The sequence below is a fragment of the Leishmania mexicana genome, chromosome 31, assembly GCF_000234665.1.
Source record: "Leishmania mexicana MHOM/GT/2001/U1103 complete genome, chromosome 31".
Taxonomy (NCBI): Eukaryota; Euglenozoa; class Kinetoplastea; order Trypanosomatida; family Trypanosomatidae; genus Leishmania; species Leishmania mexicana.
In genome coordinates this window covers 189,913-209,337 of record NC_018335.1, presented here as the reverse complement: position 1 = coordinate 209,337, position 19,425 = coordinate 189,913, and the positions used below count along the sequence as shown (strand labels likewise).

Genomic DNA, 19,425 nt, shown 5'->3' with positions numbered 1-19,425 from the left:
GAGAGCAACTCGGAATAGGAACGCACGCGAGACAACAAACACGCACACACACACATGCTGCACCATCCTCCGTCTCACATCTCCAGGCTGTAAGGAAAAATGCAGCTTTCGGGAGCGTGCAGAACACCCCGCAATATATTGGTGGTGGTGGAATCTGAAGATGCGTGTGTACGTGCATAGGGGAGTAGGCAATCCCAAAAAGCCAAAAATCCTAATATACATGAGCGCGCGAAGAAAGTAAGCATACATGTACGGGTGGCAGACTGATTGGAGGGCCAGGGCATGGTGCACGCCTGCCTTGCAGTTTGTAAACTTCTACGCGAGACCGCCGCAGCGTCGCTGGCGGTCCCATCGGATGCTTACGTAGTCGCCGACGCCGTCCTGACGAGTTGCTGAAAGAACGGGGTGCAGTCCTCGAGCAGTCGCGCGACCTTCTCCAGAAGAGAGGTAAAGGGGGAGGGGTCCACGTACGGGGCGGAAAACACCAGAAGCCACTCAATCTCGTCACGGTTCACCACATCGCCGCCCTCATGTCGTGCGTAGCGCGAGACGTCCTCTGCCTCCGCCGGCGTCAGCCCGAGCTCCTGTTCGAGAAGCACGGATAGGTGATCGCAGTGATACTGCGATGAGTTCGCCTTGTCCTTTAGATACACCAGCAGCGTGGCAAGGTGTGCCGCGTGCTCGCGGAACAGCTCCGTGGCCTCGTCGCTGCGCCGAAAAATGCGCAGTTCGTCTAGCGAGTCGTACGGGTACGTGGCATCCAGCCGCTCTGCCAGCGCCTGCAAGGAGCAGCCGCTGAACTCCGCCACACGGGCCACGTAGTGGACCAGCTCGGTGAAGCAAGTAATTCCATGCTCAGGATAGAGCGCCTGAAGGATGGGCAGCCTCGCTGGCGTCACGATAGGCTGCCAGACGGACTCCAGCTTCTGTTGCGATAGGGGTACGCCGGTGGCAGCCCAGCGCCTGTACAAGTCTTCGAGGTACCCCTGAACCACCTCCAACTCGCTCATCATCATGCCCTGGCGCACAGACAGCAAGTAGCCTTCGTTCGCTTCAACGCAATCCTGCACCTTCGCCATACCGCGCGTCACATCCTGCATCATGAGTGCGCCCCACTTGACATCCTCCGCAGCCGCTGTGGCGCCACCGTCGTCGCTGCCGTCCTTCGGCGCCGCTGTCGGCGACACTTTGCCAAAGCCTTGACTCGAGGGAAGAGGCAGCAGCGTCTCCTCGGTCCTCCGCGCCGCTCGCGCCGCGGGTGCAAAAAGAGAGCAGTGGCCGCCGCCGTACACAGTGGAAAGAAAGCTGAGTGTTATGTTCAAGTGCGCCTCGTTGTGATGCAGCACATCTATCAAATGAAGCGGCGTCAGAACTGGCTGCACAGCAGTCGCCACAGTCCAGTATACATCGTTCACGTCGGCGGTCAGACCCGTCGCAGAGACAGTTGACAGCGGCGTTGGGTCGCTCGGCTGCACCTGAAGGGAGGCCGTCGTCTTGAGCTTTGCGGGGACTGTGTGGGTGACCGGCGGTCTCGAGGTCACAGAGAGGGCTGTTCCGCCGGCGTCGTGGGGCACAGAGGAGGAAATAGAAGAAGAGCCGATGCCTGACTTCGCGTTCAAACTGCCCTCCATCCCCCCCACCGTCTGTGTGCCCGCGTCGGCACCGAGCTCCCCCTCGAACAGGAGAAACTGTGCGACGTGCCACAGTCCCATCCGGCCAGCTCGCCCGCGAGCCCGCCTCGACAGTGCCGACGCCGTGTCGGTGATATTCATGACGTACTCGGTGCGAAGTGTCTGGTTCGTCTTGCCCGGGAGTTCGCCGATGTCGTCGAACATCAGCCGTGTGCACTCCCTCCAAGTCTTCCAGTGGTCGGTGAGGGAGCTTTGCGTTTCGGCAATGAGGTCCTCGAGCACTTTGAGACGGCACTTCGTCTCCTCCAGTCGCTGCAGGCTGTCACCTGCCAGCCGATTCTTCTCCTTGATTTCTTCGCATACGTGGTCGTAGCGGCTCTTGGCCTCCCGCTCGAGAGGGTATAGTGCCTCCACCTGCTTCTGAACAAAGCTGTTGCGGGAGGTCTTGGCGTCCAAAGCGATCGTGTGAGCGTACTGCCGCCACGTGCGCAGGAAGGCGGGCACCGCCTCGTTGGCTGCGAATCGCAGCAGTCGTCGTCGGAGCCGCGCCTTGCGCATCTCCAGCTGCCTGCAAAACGTTCGCCAGGAGTAGAAGCACATCTTCAGCCACATGTGGTCCAGCCCATGCACAAGAAGGTCCATCACCTTTGCCTCCGCGCAAGCGTGCCGCCCGAGTCGCCGAAGCTGCGTTTGGCACTGCTGCGACCGCTCCAGCAAAAGGCGGAAGGCGCCGGCGTAGGTCAGCTGCGTCACTTTTTCGAGGGCCCTCGACGAGGACGGCCTTGACGTCGATGTCGTCAGGGGTGTACAGCGCGTGTATATCAGGCACGGGAGAAGCTCGTGTACCGCCGCCTGCGCTACCTGCGCCGTTTCCTTGGAGAGGTGAGGCACGCACGCCTGCAGTATCCGCAGCGCCGTCGAAACGTAGAGACGCTCCGGCTGATAGAGCTCGTGGCTGCGCAGCCGCAGCTCCGTCAAGAGTGCCTCTGCGGCGACGAAGGGGCTGCGGTAGCGCTGCAGTTCAGCCTCCACGTACCGAAACCAGCTGTCAAGGCGATCATTATCAACGAAAGAGCTCTGCCCCTCTTCATAAGGGTCGATGGCGGCGGAGGTGACGGGGACGTACGACTTTGCCCGGTACGTCTGTGGTCGAGGCAGCATCTCGCCTGCACACGGTGTGTATGTGTACGGCAGGAAAGCGGGCAGCGCAATAACAAAAAGTAGTTATCGGTCTGTGAACGAGAAGCGAGGGGTCATGGTGGTGTGCAGCGACATGATGAGAAGGAGAGAGACGAGCGGCGGCGGTGACAGAGGCCAGGCAGAGAGTGAGAGCAAGGTCGCTTGGAGAAACGCGCGAAGCACCGCGCCAACGCACAGGTGCATCAGCTCAGTAAGATCGGCGAGAATTACGAGCTTCCACGGTCCTGCCTGCAATGAGGAAGCCCAACGAGATGAAAACGAGGACACAAATTGAAGTAGAGAGAGATAAGCAAGCGACTTACCCACGCAGTCTTCGTGCGTCCACGCAGACCAAGCAACGACGACGTTGAGGAGTCTCACGACATTCTCTTCTCTTCGCCCCCTTCCTCACGCCACCTCGCGCCTTTCACACGTCAACACGCCATGAGCTTTGCACCCACATATTCGTAGGGTACCACACACGCACAGACACACACACCTCGCAGAGGCGGGTATGTGTCTTCCCATGCTAGTACAGGCACAAGAGCCGAACGCCTACAGGAGGTTTAGTAATCATGTGACCGTGAAGGAGGCGACACACAGGCACACGCACAATCACCGCAATTCAAGAAACAGCGGATGCAAACGCAGAAAGGAAAACAGAAGGAAACTGCGCCAGCCAGTCCAGGCACACAAGCAACAGCCCACACCTCGACCGCTGTGCCCCTCCTCCTTCCACGCGCGTCGAGGAAAACAAGGGGGAAGACAGCCACGATGCGACGCACAGAGGCGCACAACACCACGCCGTTACTGTGAGAGGAAGCCACGCTTGAGCTTCACGGTGAGCGTGTTGTTGAAGGTAAAGCCAACAAACCACCTCCACACCTTCACCAGCAAGATTACCGAGCACACAATGAAGAAGGCGCGCTCGACTAACATGCGGGACTGCAACTGCACACTCTCTTGTGTCAGTCGCTGAAAATTCTCATTCAGCTTCCGCTGCGTCGTGGAGGCAAAGCTAACCATCTCCTCTGCTAGCTCGGATTGCTGAGCGCTGCGGGTACCTCGACGAAGCAACTCCCCGCGAAGCTCATGTACATCCTCCCAGATGCCCTTCACAAACGACTTGCGCAGCCAGCGTTCGCGTACCGTGATCTCGTTCAGCGTCGCTGACTTGCGGAAGAACTTTCCCTGCTGGATAGCCATCTCATAGCGATTGCACATGCTCTTTACCGCTGCCTCTGTGTCCTCCTTGTACTTGGCCCACTGAACCTCGATCTCTTTCAGTGAGCGGGGGCGACGCAAGCCGGTGGACTCGGCAGCTTCTCGCGCGGCGCGCGAGTTGCGGCGGTTAAGCCCGCCTGAGCGACCAAGATCCTCGTCACGGCTGGCGCGCGCGTGTTTGTGCTGCCGGTATGCCTCGTTAGCCTTGATGGTTGACTCCGCCTCCTTCATCCGGCGCAGCACCGCATCATGATTCTCCTTGACAATCTTGTAGGCCAAGTTCACCTCCGCCATCTTTTCTGTGGAGCCGCCTGGCTTGTCGGGGTGATATTTGACGACGAGGCTGCGGAACTGTTTTGACACTTCGTCAAGTGTCGTAGCCTGGGTGACAGTGACTTCGAGGACATCGTACGGGTTGCGCCCCTCCGGGGTCGTGGGCAGCTCCTTGGACGCCGCCAGAAACTCCTTACTCTGAAAGACGCAGCGCACGGCTACCCACGCGTGCACCGGGGCAAACCTGCGAAATCGATGCATCCGACGGCGACGCGGTGCACAAAGTTCTACCCGTCCCCCTCGACAGTAAAGCCAGTCGAAACGGGGACAAATAAGAGAAGTGCTACGAGTCGATATGGGTGTGTGCTCGTGCGCAGCTCGACAATGCAGAAGGCGAGTCAAGACGCCCGCTCAGTTCCTGCGCCGTCATGAGGGTAAAGAGATGGAGAGACAACAAGTTGAATGCGATGATACCGTGTTTTTATGGCACTTGTGGAAGACAAATTAGCGAGTAGGAAGTGTTGGAGGGCGCGGTGACGGTGACGGGGCACGTGGAGCATTGGACGTGTGTGTGTGTGTGGAGAAAGAGGAGTACGAATAACCACCCCACATTCGTCGATACGAGTGCGTGAGTACAGTGCGCCACCTACGCTCCCGCTCTCCGCACCTTGATGAAGGGATAAACGGGCCAAGACGGTTCTCCGAGGCTCGGCATGTAGACGGCAAGGAATTGGTGCTGGGCTTTGTGTTTCCGGGCTGCACCTCGAAAGGGGCGGAAGAGTCGCCACAGCCCATCTCTTTTTCGTCTCACCGAGAGAGACACACATCATTGACCACCTCTCACCACCCACCCACCCATACACAGACACACATGCAAGTGACTCCTCATGCTGCCACCCCATCCGCCCCGTCCTCGTGTATCAGAGAAGTAGGTGGCACAATTCTATGCTGTGACTTGGTGTGCATTCGCCGCCCTTCTAGCTGTTGATGTGGTGCTTCTCTCTATGGAGCACTGTTCCGCATCCTTCAGTGCTCGATACATGTACACGTCGCTGTAGCTCATGCCATCACAGACACGAGGCAGCTACACACACACACAAGGGCACATACCCACGCATACACCAAGTCAAACGGACCATGGCAGCGGCACCGAGCACCCGCAGCGAAGCGACAGGGCACCTTCCCTTCGATGGTGAAGTAAGGAGATGAGAAGAGGACGGAAACACGCACAGAGAAGAAATACTCACAGGTAGAGCCGCGCAAACCCATGAGGCTATGTCCCCCCCCCCTCCATCACATCTCCCTCGACACACACCTACACGCAGTCCTTCTTCACCTGCGCAAATGCGTTCAAGATGTGCTCGTTGAGCATGCTCAAGTCCATGTCCTCTGAGGAGGCGGCCGCGCCGCCGTGCTTGGCCGTCTTTCGCTTCTTCTCCGGTGGCGCATGCTTCGCCGCGGTAGATGCCGTGTAGGTGACACAGATGCCGTTGCTAAACACGACCGTCTGCGGCGTATCAGAGCCCTCCGACTTGAATGGGAACTCTCTGGCCAGTTGCTCAGGTGCAGGGGCCGTGTACTGCGGGTCCGCCCAGAAATTCACGCTCACTGCCTGAAGCGGCTTATTAGCAGCAGCGTCAGCCTTCCTCTTCTCCTTCCTCCGCGCCGCCGATGCCGCCACCGCGCTCTCGCCAGCGGGGTCCTTGGCCTCTGCCTTTGGCTTCTTGGCAGCCGCGGGAGCGGTGGTACCAGCTGTGGGTGTTGCTGTAGCTGCTGCCCCATCCCCAGCACGCCGGCGCGATCCTTGTGCCCCAACTTGATGCTCCTCTTCCCCATAGGTCTCATCAGATTCCGGGTCATCGTCGTCGTCGTCATCGTCGTCAACGTCTTCGTCCTCCTCGGTGGTAGTGCTATCGTTGTCGCCCCGTCGGCGGCGGCGACGACTTCCTGCGATGGTGCGGCCGGTGTCGGTGCGGTAGTAAGGCTGGTGCTTCTTGGAGCTGAGGCGCGTCACCACGAGTACTGAGTTGCGCACCGCCCCCTCGCCTGCCTCGCCGCTCAGCTGCGCTTTTTCAAACACCGGCACACCGCGTGCGCTGGGGTCGATGGCCTCACTGCAGTTGTGGGAGCTAGAGAACAGCAAAAACACCGGGAACCCATCGTGCATCACGCGGTCCAGTCGGAAGCCGAATGTGTTACCCGCTGCCTTCGGACAGAGATAGTCAACGCTACCGCGATGCACAAGATACATCTCGGTCCATTCAAAGGCTTCGCTGCTGCAGTGTTCGCCGGTGGGCCTTCTGTGCACCGGGGCCTGGTAGATAGTAGTGCCGCGGTGCGGCGTCTGTCGCTTGTGGGAAGGAAATGACGACAGGCTTGTGACGCCGCGGCGATGCGAGGCTCGGGGGTGCGGTGCAGACGAGGAGGCGATGCTCCCGTCGATGTCTGCATGGCGCGACGCGCTCCTCTCGTCCTCCGCCTTCGTCACCGTCTCATGCGGAACCTCACCTGCAGCGGGCGCCGACGACTGCGTGCTTAGGAGTGAAGCCGTAGTTACCAGCGGTTTTTCATCCTTACCATCCTCCTCCTGATGGGCCGGCGTAGACGGCGAGGCGTCGAGAGTCAGCATCATTTTTGCCTCCCCAGGCGCCGGCGTTTCAGCAGCAGATGGCGAGGGCATGACACTGCGCGGCGGCGGCGGCTTCATCGTTGCCTCTAGCTTCACGAACCGCTTAAACGCCTCGTCGAGCTGCTTAATCTCCTCTGCAGGGACGAAGACATATGTGGTGTCGCCGACTTTCTGCCGCTTTCCCCGCACGTTCCACGCCAGGGTGGCGGGCCGCAGCACTCTTGATGTCCCAACCCAGTCCACCTCGTACACGGCGTCCGTGCTCTCAAAGCCGCTCACATCGGCAAAATCGCTCAAGTTCTCCAAGACAGGATACAACCATCGGCAGTTGATCGCCTTCCAGTCCTCTGCTAACGGCTTCAGGTGGGTTGGTTCGCACAGCCAGAATGTGGTCTCACCGGTGAGCACCACCCCCAACAGCCACACGTCCGACACCTCCGGCATTAGAACGTCTTTGGGAGAAAAGAAGTCGAAAAGGAAAACGAAAAGAGGCAGGAGTCAGCCGTGAGCAGCGAAACAACGTGCACACAGCGCCAACAGCATCGCCTCTATCACTGGAGGGGGCGTGTTTGTGAGCGTAGACAGCTCAAACAACCAACACGCTTTCAGCGGCAAAGTAGTTCACCGCTGACACACGCACACGCAGACACTCACGTAGCAGACACACCGGCGCACCAGTTCACCCTTCAACGAGGAAGAGAAGGGAAGGGTAGGCGCTCGGCTCAGCGCACGTGCGCACGGCAGAAGTAGAGGGCATGGAGAGGAGAGGCAAGAAGAGTTCAGCAGTGAAGGCGTGAGAGGAGGAGCCGCCGCACATCTCCATCGGCATTCATCTAGTGCCTCACCGTCACGTGCACGAAGCGTGCATAGTGTGAGAGCAAAGAAAAACGAATTTGTGCCGATGCCGTAATGGGCATCAGCAGGCGAGAGGGTGGGGCGCAAGAGAAAAGAGAGGCCACGACCTTCATCCACGCATGTACAAATGAGAAGACCAGGGCACCCTATGCGGTACCGAAGGAAGAAGAGGCCATCGAGAGACAGTGAATCTGCTCTCCGGCCGCCCTTTTCTCAGGAAAAGAGGTCTTGCTCAAAGAGAGGTACGATCCTGCCCTCTGCGGGCTCGACAACGTCAAGTGTCACACGTGTCTCGTCTGCCGCGTCAGTCACCCCCGTGCAAGTCCTAGTTCTTTTGGCGTTATGTTACACGAAATCTGTGTTACCGGCGCCTGACATGGGCCGCAAGGGAGACAAAGCCGCCACACGCAGGGTTACGAAGCGACCTTGGTACCCTCGCGGTGGTCCACCTCACCCTTGCGGTTTAAACGCTGTGTGGTTGATGCCCCGAGTTGAACGGTGGCGTGGATGGGACAACGAGAGCGTGTTCAGCTGACTGAGTGAAAGAGTACTGCCTCAGTTGTACACTGACACGCACACAAGCACATGCGCTTGTGCACGGGTGCTACTCATCATCCATGCTGTCATCGCCGTCGTCGCGGTCGCAGTCCCCGCACCCCTTGCTCCTCTTGGAGGCTTGCTTCGCTGCCTTCTTCTCGTTCTCCTCCGCCTCCAGACGGCGGTACTGACGCTGCACACGCTGCTGGGCCACCAGCATGCGCTTCCGCGTGCTCACAATAGTGCGCTGCGGCGTTGTGCGCTCAAGACGGCGGCGGGTGCTGCGATCCACCTTGATGTCCAGTATCCAATCCTCCACGGCGTTACCAGAGTCCTGCATCACCCTCGCGATCGGGGGAAGTCGCTCCTTGTCGTCCTCCGTAAAAAAAGTGATCGCCGTTCCCTCCTTCCCGGCGCGGCCTGTGCGACCCACGCGGTGGATGTACGAGTCGACAGTTGCTGGAAAATCGAAGTTGATGACTGTGCCCACGTTCTTGAAGTCGATACCGCGCGCGAGCAGCTCCGTCGTCACAAGGACCCAGATCTTGCCAAGACGGAACTGCAGCACCGTCTCCTCACGCTGCTCCACGGTCATCTTGGCGTGCATGATGGCCATGTGCAGGCCTTCCGCCCGGATCTCCTCATACAGCTCCTTGGATCGCTCCACGCTCTGCACGAACACGAGCACCGGCGGCGTGATGCCCTCCCGCACAAGGTTGCGCATCGCTACGACTTTGCCAAGCTCATTGCCGCAGAAGACCAATCGCTGTTTCACGTGCGTGTTCACGGAGCGTCGGCCATGGACAATGATGCGCACCGGGTCGGCACCCATGACGGAGCGGGCAGCTGCCTCCACCTTCTCGCTCAGCGTGGCCGTAAACAGGCTGACTACCTTGTCGGTGCGCGTGCAGGCAGTGAGAATCCTGTCAATCACAGCCAAGAAGTCCGTCCTGCTGTCCCACAAGCGATCGCCCTCGTCGAACACGAGATACTGCACGTTGCTCAAGTCTAGCAGCTTCTGCTCGAGCAGCGACACAATACGGCCCGGCGTGGCAATGAAGATATCCTTGTTCTTGGTCGTCTGGCCGTGCTGCACAAACTTCCATCGCTGACCCTTCATCAAGAAGAATGCCTCGCGCTCGATTTGCTGGGCAAGCTCGGCGGTGGGCGTCACAATGAGGGCACGCACACTGCAGGACGAATCCGGTGTCTTAAGCAGCGCAAAAAGAGGGACGAGGAAAGCAATCGTCTTGCCGGAGCCGGTCGGTGCGCAGGCAAGCACGTCGCGGTGGTGGATAAGGGATGAAATCGCTTGCATCTGGATTGGGGTTGGCACTTTGTGATGACGGGCGAAGAGGTTGTTCACTACATTGCGCGGCACGTTTAGCGGTGGGCGCACGAGGTCGGAGAAGTGCTCGATCGGCGCCGGCAAGTCCGTGCCCGTCACCTGCAGATCGTTGCGGCGCCAGATGTTCCGCTTCTTCTTGAAGGTTATTGCCTTCAGCGCCTTATCCGCGGAGGCGGTGTTGGCGGCAGCGGCAGCTTCCGAGTCCCCTGATATACCGAGATGCGCATTTGTGTCAGCTTGACTCCTTATGGGGCGTCCAAAAAGGTTCAGCGTTGCACTGGGAGGCGGCACTGACAGGCTGCTGCTGCCCAAGTCCGATGCGTTCTCAAGGACAACCGCTCCATCAGCGCCGATAGCGTCAGGAAGTCCGCGGCTGCCCTTGTCCTTGCCCGCGTTGCGGAACAACTTGGCTGCCTCCCCGTTTCGGGCAGCGCTGAACTTGGTGCCGATCGTCAACGATCGGAAAGCATCCATCCTTGCAAAGCACAAATGTGCACTTGGGCGGGTGCGTATGTACGTGGGTGTACGGATTGGAGGAGAGATGAGCTGAAGGTACAGGTGTGGGTGTACGTGCTACACACTACATGGATGCACGTGGAAAGGTGGAAGAGGAGGGGGAGGCAGCCATACACAATACGCCGTGTGGGTGTGACGTATGCGCCGTGTGGGAACGTCAAATGAGCGATGGTGAAAACAGTAAAGAGGCAGCGGAAGATGGAGAGGAGAGAGGAGCGTGAAAAGGGAGGGAGGTTGCCCAGGGAGAACGAGAAATGCAGGCGACGGTCAGAGGCAGCATAGTCGACAGTAACGACAGAGACGCAGAAGTTGCCCCACTGCGCCACCCCGTCCACTTTCCATCTCTCAGTGTCGAACAAACAAAAGAGAGGGGATGACAATCGGAGATGGGCAGGGCAGAGGAGCCGCACGTGTGTTTCATTAGTATACATGTGTCAGCGCCCCACCTCACCCGCAGTCCGCCTGGGCTAGTAGAGAATGAGAGGGGATAAAGTCGATACTGCTGCACTGCAGCAGTGTACCACACGGCTGCACGAGAGAGCGCTGATGGCAAGACACCGTAGCCTTCGATCCTTGGGTTGGTTGAGTGCACTTCTTTCACCTTTTTTTGGAGGGGGGAAGGGGAGGACAAAGAAAGAGCGTCCGGCACACACGCACACAGGTATATGTATATATGTAGAAACACGCGCACACATATACGAGTGAAGTATGCGTGTACGTTGAGCACAGAAAGAAAACAGGCAACAGAAGCAGCATGAGTCAATGGAAGGAAAGGGAGACATACGGCCAGAGAGAGGGAGGGGGAGAGGGAGGGGCAACGTCGCACATGTCAACACAAACAGAAGCACCTAGATGTACAAAAACACAGAAAGTAGAGGATGAACTACGAACGAGGGTCACGCTACCGTCAGCGAACCTGAACTGAAAAGCGCAAACAAAGACGACAGCAAGACACGGGATAGGGAGAGACAGACAAGTGAAACGAATTTGCATACGATGGCGCCTGCCTTGCCCTACTCCGTATCCGCCACGCGCATCACATGCCCATCTGGAAACAGTAAATTTCAAGAGGCGGTGAACTTGGGCACACGCAGCTCTACTCACCCCCCCTCCTTCGCGTTTCACTTTGTTGCCCGCTGGATCAGCCGCCGTCGGTGCGCAGCGATCGCCGCAAGACGACAGCAGCCTACAGAGCGTGAAGGTAAAGAGGGCAAAGCAAGGAGGAATCCAGATGAGCAGCGACACCGTGACGAAGACACCGTGCAGAATCTCTGATGAGAGAGAGAGGGGAATCGCGCCCACTTCCAGCGACCTCGCCTTTTTCGCACTGGCTACTACTTCTCGTGAGTTTGTGGGCATCCCTTTCACACGCGGTAACATGTCGCCGTGTTTTACGCACGAAAAAAAAACGTGGGGTCATCTGTTGCCACGCCACATCGCCGAACTTCCAGCCATACACACGACACTCAGTCTATGTATCGCCCTCGCTTCGCAAGCTAAAAAGAAGGTAAGAAAACAGCAACGAGTGCGGCAGCGAATCGATCCTTTGGTCACTTGACGTGAACTCAGTCTCTCCCATGGATAAACACAAGATCCACAGCCATGCTGGCAAGCTGATGTGTATGATGCGCGCGCTTGTTTATGCTTCACGACTTCGATCTGTCCCTCGCACGTTAGTGGAGTTCCTGCAAATGTTGTCTTTCTGTCTTCACTTCCCTTTATCTCATGTGTTGCCTACACCGCAAAGAGTCGCTGGCGGTCTGTGCAGGCCTCTTTGCAGAAAGGGCAGTAGGTGGCGTGGTCGGAGCACGAGTAGCAGCACACGGCATGCTTGCAAGGCAGCACCACCGTGTCAGCGATTCTCGCGCAGCCACAGCACCTCCCGTTCAGCTCCGAGACGGGTTTGAGTGGACGATGCAGCGTCGGGCTTTGGGAGAAGAGATGCTTCTTGGGTGGGTCAGCCACATTACCATCCTCGTTCACGCGCAAAGACTGCCGAGCGGCACGAGAGCGTTCCAGTCTTTCCTCGTTGCGCCGCCGCCTAATGAAGAAGTACAAGGTGCCTAAGAGGAAGTCGATCACGCCAACAAGGATGATGATGAGCTGCGCACCTGAGTTCACCCAGACCAACTTGTTCGTGTTAATGAAGACGGTTTCCTCCGCCGAAGGCGGTATGCAGCCAAACGGCGACGGCAGCTCGCCTTGCGGGCAGGGAAAAAACGACTTCTCACCGCTTTGCGACAGCGCGCCAGCGCTTTCATGAAAGTCCATCAGTCCTAATGTCAACGAAACAGAAAGAAGAAGGGACACACACAAAGCAAGCTCGGTGGGGGAAGGGTGGATAAAAACAAAATGGCAGGAAACACAGAGACAGAGAGCGGCGATACGGGCAACGAGAGACAGTCGGCGATGTTGTGGGCGTGTGTGGCGAAAGGAAGAAGAGAGAGACTCACACCTCCTTACCTGCCCCTGGCCCAATGAGCGACAAGAGACGCACAGGAAAGAAATGAACACAAAAAGTCGTCAGCCGTGAAGCAGGCGAGGCCCAGTGCGTCAAGGGAGTGGTTTGCCAACGTCCTCGGTAGACGGCACGGCAACACTCCAGAAATCACACACGCGCACAGGCCCGTGCTCGACAGGAGAAGACCAGAGCCAAGCCGGGAGGCGCTCGTTTTTCTTGTCCAAAGACAGTGGTGAGAGTGAGAGAGAGAGGGCCAAGCTGCGTATATCGAGTGGAGCAGATGCACACATGGCCGAGGGAGAAAAGGCGAAGACAGAAATGGAGAAGGTCGCCCGTCATGTACGTGTACGTACAAGCGGCCCTGTTGGCTAGAAGACAGCGAAAGAACTGTCCTCATGCGGTCCGCGAACTTGTGTGGCGCATCAAGTGCTATCATACATCGCGTCACTTTGGGCCCTCGTCACGTAAACTCCGCGTCGCGACCACCTGGCACGCTCATATATATATATATATATATGTGTGTTGTTGTTGCTGTCCTGTAACGCGGCAAACCCAACCAAACGCACTGTGAGCGGCGTACAAAAGGCGCCGGGGGAGAGCCAAGCTGGCAAACGACCCTTTCCGTCTCTTGAAAAATGGGCCACGTGAAGCCGCAGGAAGAAAAAAAAAACACAGCCGGCAAGGAGCGGGGACTTGTGACGGTGGAACGTGGAGAAAGGAGAGTCTCTGAAAGGGAGGGCCAGCCCATCGTGCCCTACTCGTGGAGGCGCACATCGCAGTCGCTTCTACATTCACCACCAGCGCTTTACGCAATGTAGTCCTGGCCGTAGAAGCTCTTGACGCAGTACTTGAAGAACTGCATGTGCGGCTTGCACCGCTCAAAGTCGTAGTTGTACTTGCGCAAGCACTCTCCAATGTGGCAGGACATGGACGCACACTGGAGAGGCGGCTCCCCTTCGTTCTCCCCCTTCACCTGAACAACGTTGCCAACCTTGGCGCGCCACGCCGAAACGCACGTGTCGAACGTCTGCTGCTGCACGCCGCACTTCTTGTGAACATCTTTACCGCCCAAGTTGTTCTCTAGGCAGATGCACCACGCATTCGCCTCGTTAGCGCAGACATCATCAAATGTGGTCCTTCTGCCCATCCTTGAGGGTGGGAGTGGGAGGAGAAGTGCGAGTCGTCTGTGTACACACTTCTACGGGCGGCGTCTCTCTTTCGGCGTCCTCTCTCTTCCCTAAAACCGCTGCCCACTCAGCAGAGAGCGATACCAGTCGATGAAGCACCGTAACAGCCTCTCCCCCGGCCGCGGGTCAACGGGCGCAAAGAATGCGAAACAAAGGAAGACGACAGCGCCAGGTATGCACTGACACTCTCTGCGCAATGTTTTCGTCCCGTTGTGCGTCTCGCTGTTGGCCACATCGAGCGCCGAAGTATAATTGGGGAGTGGGAAAAAATGCGAAGCAGAGAATAGACGAGTAAGGATGCGATAAAACAGCCAAGAAGGATGAAGATAACAAATCAACGAGGGACAAAATGTGGGGTCACCCAGCCTACATGAACAAAGACCCATCAACAATCCGCAGCGCTGTGACAAACCTCTTACGACCATGCGGCGAAAAACCTGAGGCCCACTTCCTACAGCAAGTGCGCCTCCGGTAAGAAGGGCAGGCGGACGCACATTTCAGGAGCGCCACACGCACCGATCACACACACACACACGAACACATGCGCATGGGGAGATTCACGACGGTGTGACATCACCGCACACGGCCACGAAACCAGACATTGTGCCATTTCGATGAGTAAGACTCAAGGGAGTTTGGTAGGAAACCGATACAAGCCACATCGAGCTACCTACACAGAGGGTCGTGTGTGCCCGCTTCGTGCGTTCATGAATGACTGAAATCCCACCCACCACCCCTTCCTACCCTACTACTTCAGAAAGCCAGTAAACAACCAACTGCATGCGGAAACCTCCGCCACTGAAATCACAGGTTGAGACTTATTCGCCGCCAAAAGTGGAGCTAAACGCTACTCCATTTTCTCCACGTGTCCATTCTACCACGAGCAAGTCAACAACGATGCGCACACACACACACACTCGCACTTCTCCTACCTCTGCTGCGCCACGACTCCACCCTGCTCGTCTAGGACAAGCCGTCCTGCCGCTACATCGGGCCATGCTTCTCTAGTGGGCACCCCTCATCCTTCCTCGGATACGTGCTCCGCGATCGGCGCCACACGGACCTGGCTGGCCTGCATGCCTTGACCCAGGCAAACCACCACAGGGGTCCTGCTCGAGGGACAGGAACCCCCTGGCGTCTGGCGTGCGGGTAATAGGGGCGGGCATAGGCGCGTGCCGGACGAGCCCAGGGAGGCAGTTGGCCAGCTGCAGGCCAGGGCCCTCGGAGACCCTCTGCACACTCTGCCTGTGGGCCATGCCTCCCCCCTCCCTCAGTCGCCTCAGGCCGCTGCATTCCTCAACGTGGCGCGGTGACTCCCCACATCGGAGTCTGGAGGACCCGACGGTGCAGCTCGGGCTGGTCCCCTCATGCCTCCGGCATCTGCGCCACATCAGCCCACCCGGTCGGATGCAGGAGACGCCGCACATCCCGCACACATGCACTTTGGGGCTCATCACCGTGCATCTCTGCGCGCCTCTCGACCATCGCCCGCGCTCTGCTCACCGCCCCATGCCTTGCTTGGGCGGGATGCACCATGCCAGCCGTCGTTGCCAGCGCGTGCGCACGGGGCTCGCATTTTCCGTGCTGGGGCATGCCTCAGGGCAACGCGGCCGCCCGGGTGGCTCGCTGTCTCCATCGGGCATTTCCGTTCATGTGACCACGGGCCGATAGCTGCATGCCCGTGCGAGAGCCGCCTAAGTGCTGCGACAGCGCTGCCATCCGGCGTGTGCACCTCTCGCGCCAAGTGTGCAGGGCATCTCCCTCCCTCCCCACCGCGTGAGTGTGGGGAGTTGCAGTTGGGTGCGGTGTCGCGCACCGAAGAGTGCGCACCTCGTTTTGAGGGGGGCAACCAGCACCACGGGGTGCTCCAGTGACCAGCGCCCCACCCACCCCAGAGGGCAGACTGCAATGGGGCTCGTGTGACACCCGTGTCTGTGGAGGGCGTGAGGCGTGCAACATCATCGGCAAAGAGGTGTGGTACAGTCCGACTCTCCTGTTGAGCTCCACACTCAGCGAGCCCACGGCACTGGTGAAGAAAAGAGGGCCTATGGCCGATCCTTGCGGGACTCCACATGCACACGCTGGCCACCGTCGATCTCCTCTCGCGGAAGCGAGCACAGCCGCGACGATCGTCTGATACCTCCATGGCCGAGCGAGGACGGCTCGGGCCTGCGTTGAACTTCTGTCCCATGATAACGCTGCGAGTTAATGAGTTGAACTCGCAAGCGGAGTCCGCAAGCATTGCTTCTGTCTTGGCACCTGGCCGGCATTGCAGTACTCTGTGAAGGTGCGAGCTTGGAGGGGGTCGGCAGCGGGGCGGTGAGCAGGAAAGCCAGACTGCCATGGCTGGAGCCTGTCTTCCACATGGTCGCGCAGTCGTCGCGAAGTTATTCGCAAGAGTAACTTGCGCAGATTGCTGGTCAGAGTCCCCGGAGCGGTGGGACGCGGGATCACCGTCGCGCCTGTGCGGCCTCAGGAGGGGCGCAGCAATGAGCCCCACTTTCAGGCAGAATAAGTGGAACCTTCCCCTGCCCCCCCCACACACACCCACCCACCCGAAAAAAAAACGAAAAGACTGAAGGGAAAAGAACGAGCGTCGGAGAAAAACAAATAAGAGTGGTAAAAATAAGCCACGCGACAGTCACTACGATTCTCTTCCTTCGTGCGCTCCCCACCTACCCATCCGTCCCACCTTTGCCTCCCTTCCCGCGCTGAGTACGTCTCTCCTTGCCGAAAATACATACAAGAGTAGGGACGTGGCGCATTCAGACGAGGATGAGGCCCCCCCCATACACCTGGAGATGAACGGGCACCTCCTCGGCAAGGCAAAGCAGGAAAAGAGGGAGGACATCCAAAGGTGGGCAGGAGTACTCATCCTGATAAAGCAAACAGCCATCGCGGTGTGGGTGAGTGGGGGAGGGGAAGTGTGAACGCGTACGCGTTTACCTCGCTTTGCATTCTGGCTGCTCATTCAGGTACGCTTGACTGTCTACTTCGCTCTCGCACAGAGGCAGCCAAACCCCATCACGGAGCCGCCTGCCTGGATGGAGATGACGGCATTGTAGATACCAAAGCCACCGAGGGAAACCAGCGAGCCACCAACGACGAAGATCAGAGAGCCGATGATTAAGTAGCTCAGGCCGTGACTCTTGATGTACGTCATGAACACTAGCTGGCCCAGGGCGCTGCTGCATAGCCCAACAATGGAGAAAACGATGCCAAAGTCGACGACGAGGCTACCCGTGATAAGGAGCTGCAGCGCAGACGAGAAGGCAATGAAGAAGGTGGCCATACCGCCCGTCACCGACGCTTCTTGAGGCACTATACCCACCTCGTTCAGCACAAACCCCAGAACAAGGCCACCGCCGATGCCAAGCATGGCCGCTGACGCACCTGCAAGCACCGCCACCATCGGGTAAGCCACAGAGTTTCGTTGAGTCCAGGCGAACGTCATCTGCGCCGGGTTGGACCCCGCCAGCTTGCGCAACTTCTCACGATTGAAAAAGAACACGACGCTCAAAAAGGCCACGGGAACCAACACACACAACCAATATAGGAAGCCGCCGCACACCGCGTACGTCCGGAAAATGTTGAACAGCAGCAGCACCAGAAAGCAAGCAAAGTTCAGAGAGAGCTCCTGCTGCGGGTACTGCGATTGCGGCGGGCACCGAAGAGACTGTGGGCTCTGCTCCGGCGTCGACAAAATCGCGGTGTTCTCGCCCAACTCCCTTTTGACGCCGCCAGCCTTCTCGGTCAGCTCGCAGCGCTGACTCTCGTCATTGTTGTCATGGTTCTCCCGATGTGACGTCTCGTTCGCGTTGCCTGTCTCCACAGTCACATGCGACGGGTTTGTGTCCTGCCGGTACTGCTTCTTCATCGTCCCCCAACTGCGGTAGAGCACAACGGAGAGAAGCACAAGGAGAAGGATGAGGCGCAGCACATCGGGACAGAGCTTGCTCAGAATCCCACCAACTAAGGTGCCGATGAGGCCGGGCGGCAGAAGCAGGCCCAGGTACTGGTAATTAATCAGCGGGCGATCCCAGCTGGAGTCGGGGTGCTTTTCCTGGATGGCGAAGTACATGTTGAGCGTGCTCTGTCCGCAAATGGTGGACTGTGACATCCCCACTGCGGACAGCATGGGAATCTCCATTAGTCCGCCGAACATGGGCACCAGAATGCCGCCACCACCGACGCCAGCGAGCACGGCAATGGAGCAGACAACAAAAGCACCCAGCATCGCGAGGATAGTGCGCGCTCCGAAGAGGGAGGTGAAGCTGCGCACCTTGCACTTCCCCGAGGTCACGTCGCAGCTCATGGCGCCAGGGTAGCAGTCGCTGTCCGCGCGACACGCAATACAAACCTTCGTCTCCTTGTCGCATGCAAAGTCGCCGCACTGCACGCGCTGGGTGCTGAAGCCACAGCTGGTTGCTGCGTCGGACGCGCTACTCATCAAAAGCGCCACCATTAATGCCAGGCCGATGGCGGTGCAGAGCTTGAAGCCACTACATCGCCGCATCATGGTCATCTGCGAGGAGAAACCAGGGGACCAAGAGGAGTTGCGGAAAACAGAAAAGAGATACACTCTGAAAATGGAACACTAAGCACACCAATGCATGTGTGTACGGCAACCAGGATTCAATAGATTAGCTGCAAAGGACGAAGAAAAATAACGCAGCAACGTATGCGAAGAAGTCAGCAACACGCTGAAATGAAGCAGGCAGAAAGGGAATGCGTGCGGTGAAGCAGGTGCGCCACCACGGCACCAATCTTTACCACTTACGGAGAGTGGCTCATGCGGGGTGTTGCAACGGTGTAGACAGGAGGTCATCGAGCAGGAAAAACACAACGCCGTGGGCACAGGAAGAGACAAGGGGGAAGCAAAGAGAAGAGCATGAGAAAGTTGAGAAAGGTATGAAGGCGTCGGAAACAGCGGTCATTGGGTATCAACGGCTGACACAAAGAGAAATAATAACGTTCATTCGCTGCGAAATATTCCTGTCTGCCTCAGCTTTCCAGTGCGCACACGCGTGCACAGGGATGGGCAAATAATATGCGGTGCTATGTCTCCTGTGCAACCGACAGGCAACCCTCAGGACCGCCCTTCTCATCACAAAGAGAGGAGTGAGAGGCTTGCCGTCAGGCGCTCTGGTGCTGACGGGAGGAGGCGCACGCCACATCCAACATCCTTTCCCCTTCCCTTGCCGCTTCAGCGCATCAGCCCAAGGCGCAGCTCAACGCAATGTGCTGCAGCGCGGCTGGCAGCATGCCTCTTCGATTTTTATTTGGTTTTCTGTTCGCTTCTCTCCACCACTAGCGCGAACAATGTGAAACAGAGCCGAACCGCAAAGCAACTACCCCAGCACAAGCACACACCCAGAAAGATGTGGGGGAACAGGAGCACACCAAAACAACGAGGCAGTCAACGAGCCGAGAGTAGCACCATGTCGCTACACGCCTTCTGCCTGTTTCGCGTCATCAAAGACAGCGCAGGTTTCGCACCCATTAAAGCGGGGCTCTTGCGCCAGCCTGTCGTCGTTCTCTTCAGCGACAAGACAAAGACGCATCCAGCTGTTCACCTAACACAG

General features: G+C 58.2%; 7 protein-coding genes across 7 annotated transcripts; all 7 read right to left on the bottom strand.

Annotated features, from left to right (window-relative positions):
• Positions 1-359: 359 nt before the first annotated feature.
• Positions 360-2,792, bottom strand: LMXM_31_0600 (conserved hypothetical protein; the record flags this gene model as incomplete). The annotated part of the gene is made up of 1 exon (XM_003877853.1): positions 360-2,792. The coding sequence occupies one exon, from the start codon at positions 2,790-2,792 to the stop codon at positions 360-362; it is 2,433 nt and encodes an 810-aa protein (XP_003877902.1).
• An 825-nt stretch (positions 2,793-3,617) lies between these two features.
• On the bottom strand, positions 3,618-4,568 carry LMXM_31_0590 (conserved hypothetical protein; the record flags this gene model as incomplete). The annotated part of the gene is made up of 1 exon (XM_003877852.1): positions 3,618-4,568. The coding sequence occupies one exon, from the start codon at positions 4,566-4,568 to the stop codon at positions 3,618-3,620; it is 951 nt and encodes a 316-aa protein (XP_003877901.1).
• Positions 4,569-5,622: 1,054 nt separating this feature from the next.
• On the bottom strand, positions 5,623-7,380 carry LMXM_31_0580 (conserved hypothetical protein; the record flags this gene model as incomplete). The annotated part of the gene is made up of 1 exon (XM_003877851.1): positions 5,623-7,380. One exon carries the CDS (start codon positions 7,378-7,380, stop codon positions 5,623-5,625), a length of 1,758 nt encoding a protein of 585 aa, XP_003877900.1.
• Positions 7,381-8,395: 1,015 nt separating this feature from the next.
• LMXM_31_0570 (ATP-dependent RNA helicase-like protein,putative) lies at positions 8,396-10,150 on the bottom strand (the record flags this gene model as incomplete). The annotated part of the gene is made up of 1 exon (XM_003877850.1): positions 8,396-10,150. The coding sequence occupies one exon, from the start codon at positions 10,148-10,150 to the stop codon at positions 8,396-8,398; it is 1,755 nt and encodes a 584-aa protein (XP_003877899.1).
• A 1,776-nt stretch (positions 10,151-11,926) lies between these two features.
• Positions 11,927-12,463, bottom strand: LMXM_31_0560 (conserved hypothetical protein; the record flags this gene model as incomplete). The annotated part of the gene is made up of 1 exon (XM_003877849.1): positions 11,927-12,463. One exon carries the CDS (start codon positions 12,461-12,463, stop codon positions 11,927-11,929), a length of 537 nt encoding a protein of 178 aa, XP_003877898.1.
• A 995-nt stretch (positions 12,464-13,458) lies between these two features.
• LMXM_31_0550 (conserved hypothetical protein) lies at positions 13,459-13,800 on the bottom strand (the record flags this gene model as incomplete). Its single annotated transcript, XM_003877848.1, has 1 exon — positions 13,459-13,800. One exon carries the CDS (start codon positions 13,798-13,800, stop codon positions 13,459-13,461), a length of 342 nt encoding a protein of 113 aa, XP_003877897.1.
• A 3,029-nt stretch (positions 13,801-16,829) lies between these two features.
• On the bottom strand, positions 16,830-18,365 carry LMXM_31_0540 (conserved hypothetical protein; the record flags this gene model as incomplete). The annotated part of the gene is made up of 1 exon (XM_003877847.1): positions 16,830-18,365. The coding sequence occupies one exon, from the start codon at positions 18,363-18,365 to the stop codon at positions 16,830-16,832; it is 1,536 nt and encodes a 511-aa protein (XP_003877896.1).
• Between the last annotated feature and the right edge of the window lie 1,060 nt (positions 18,366-19,425).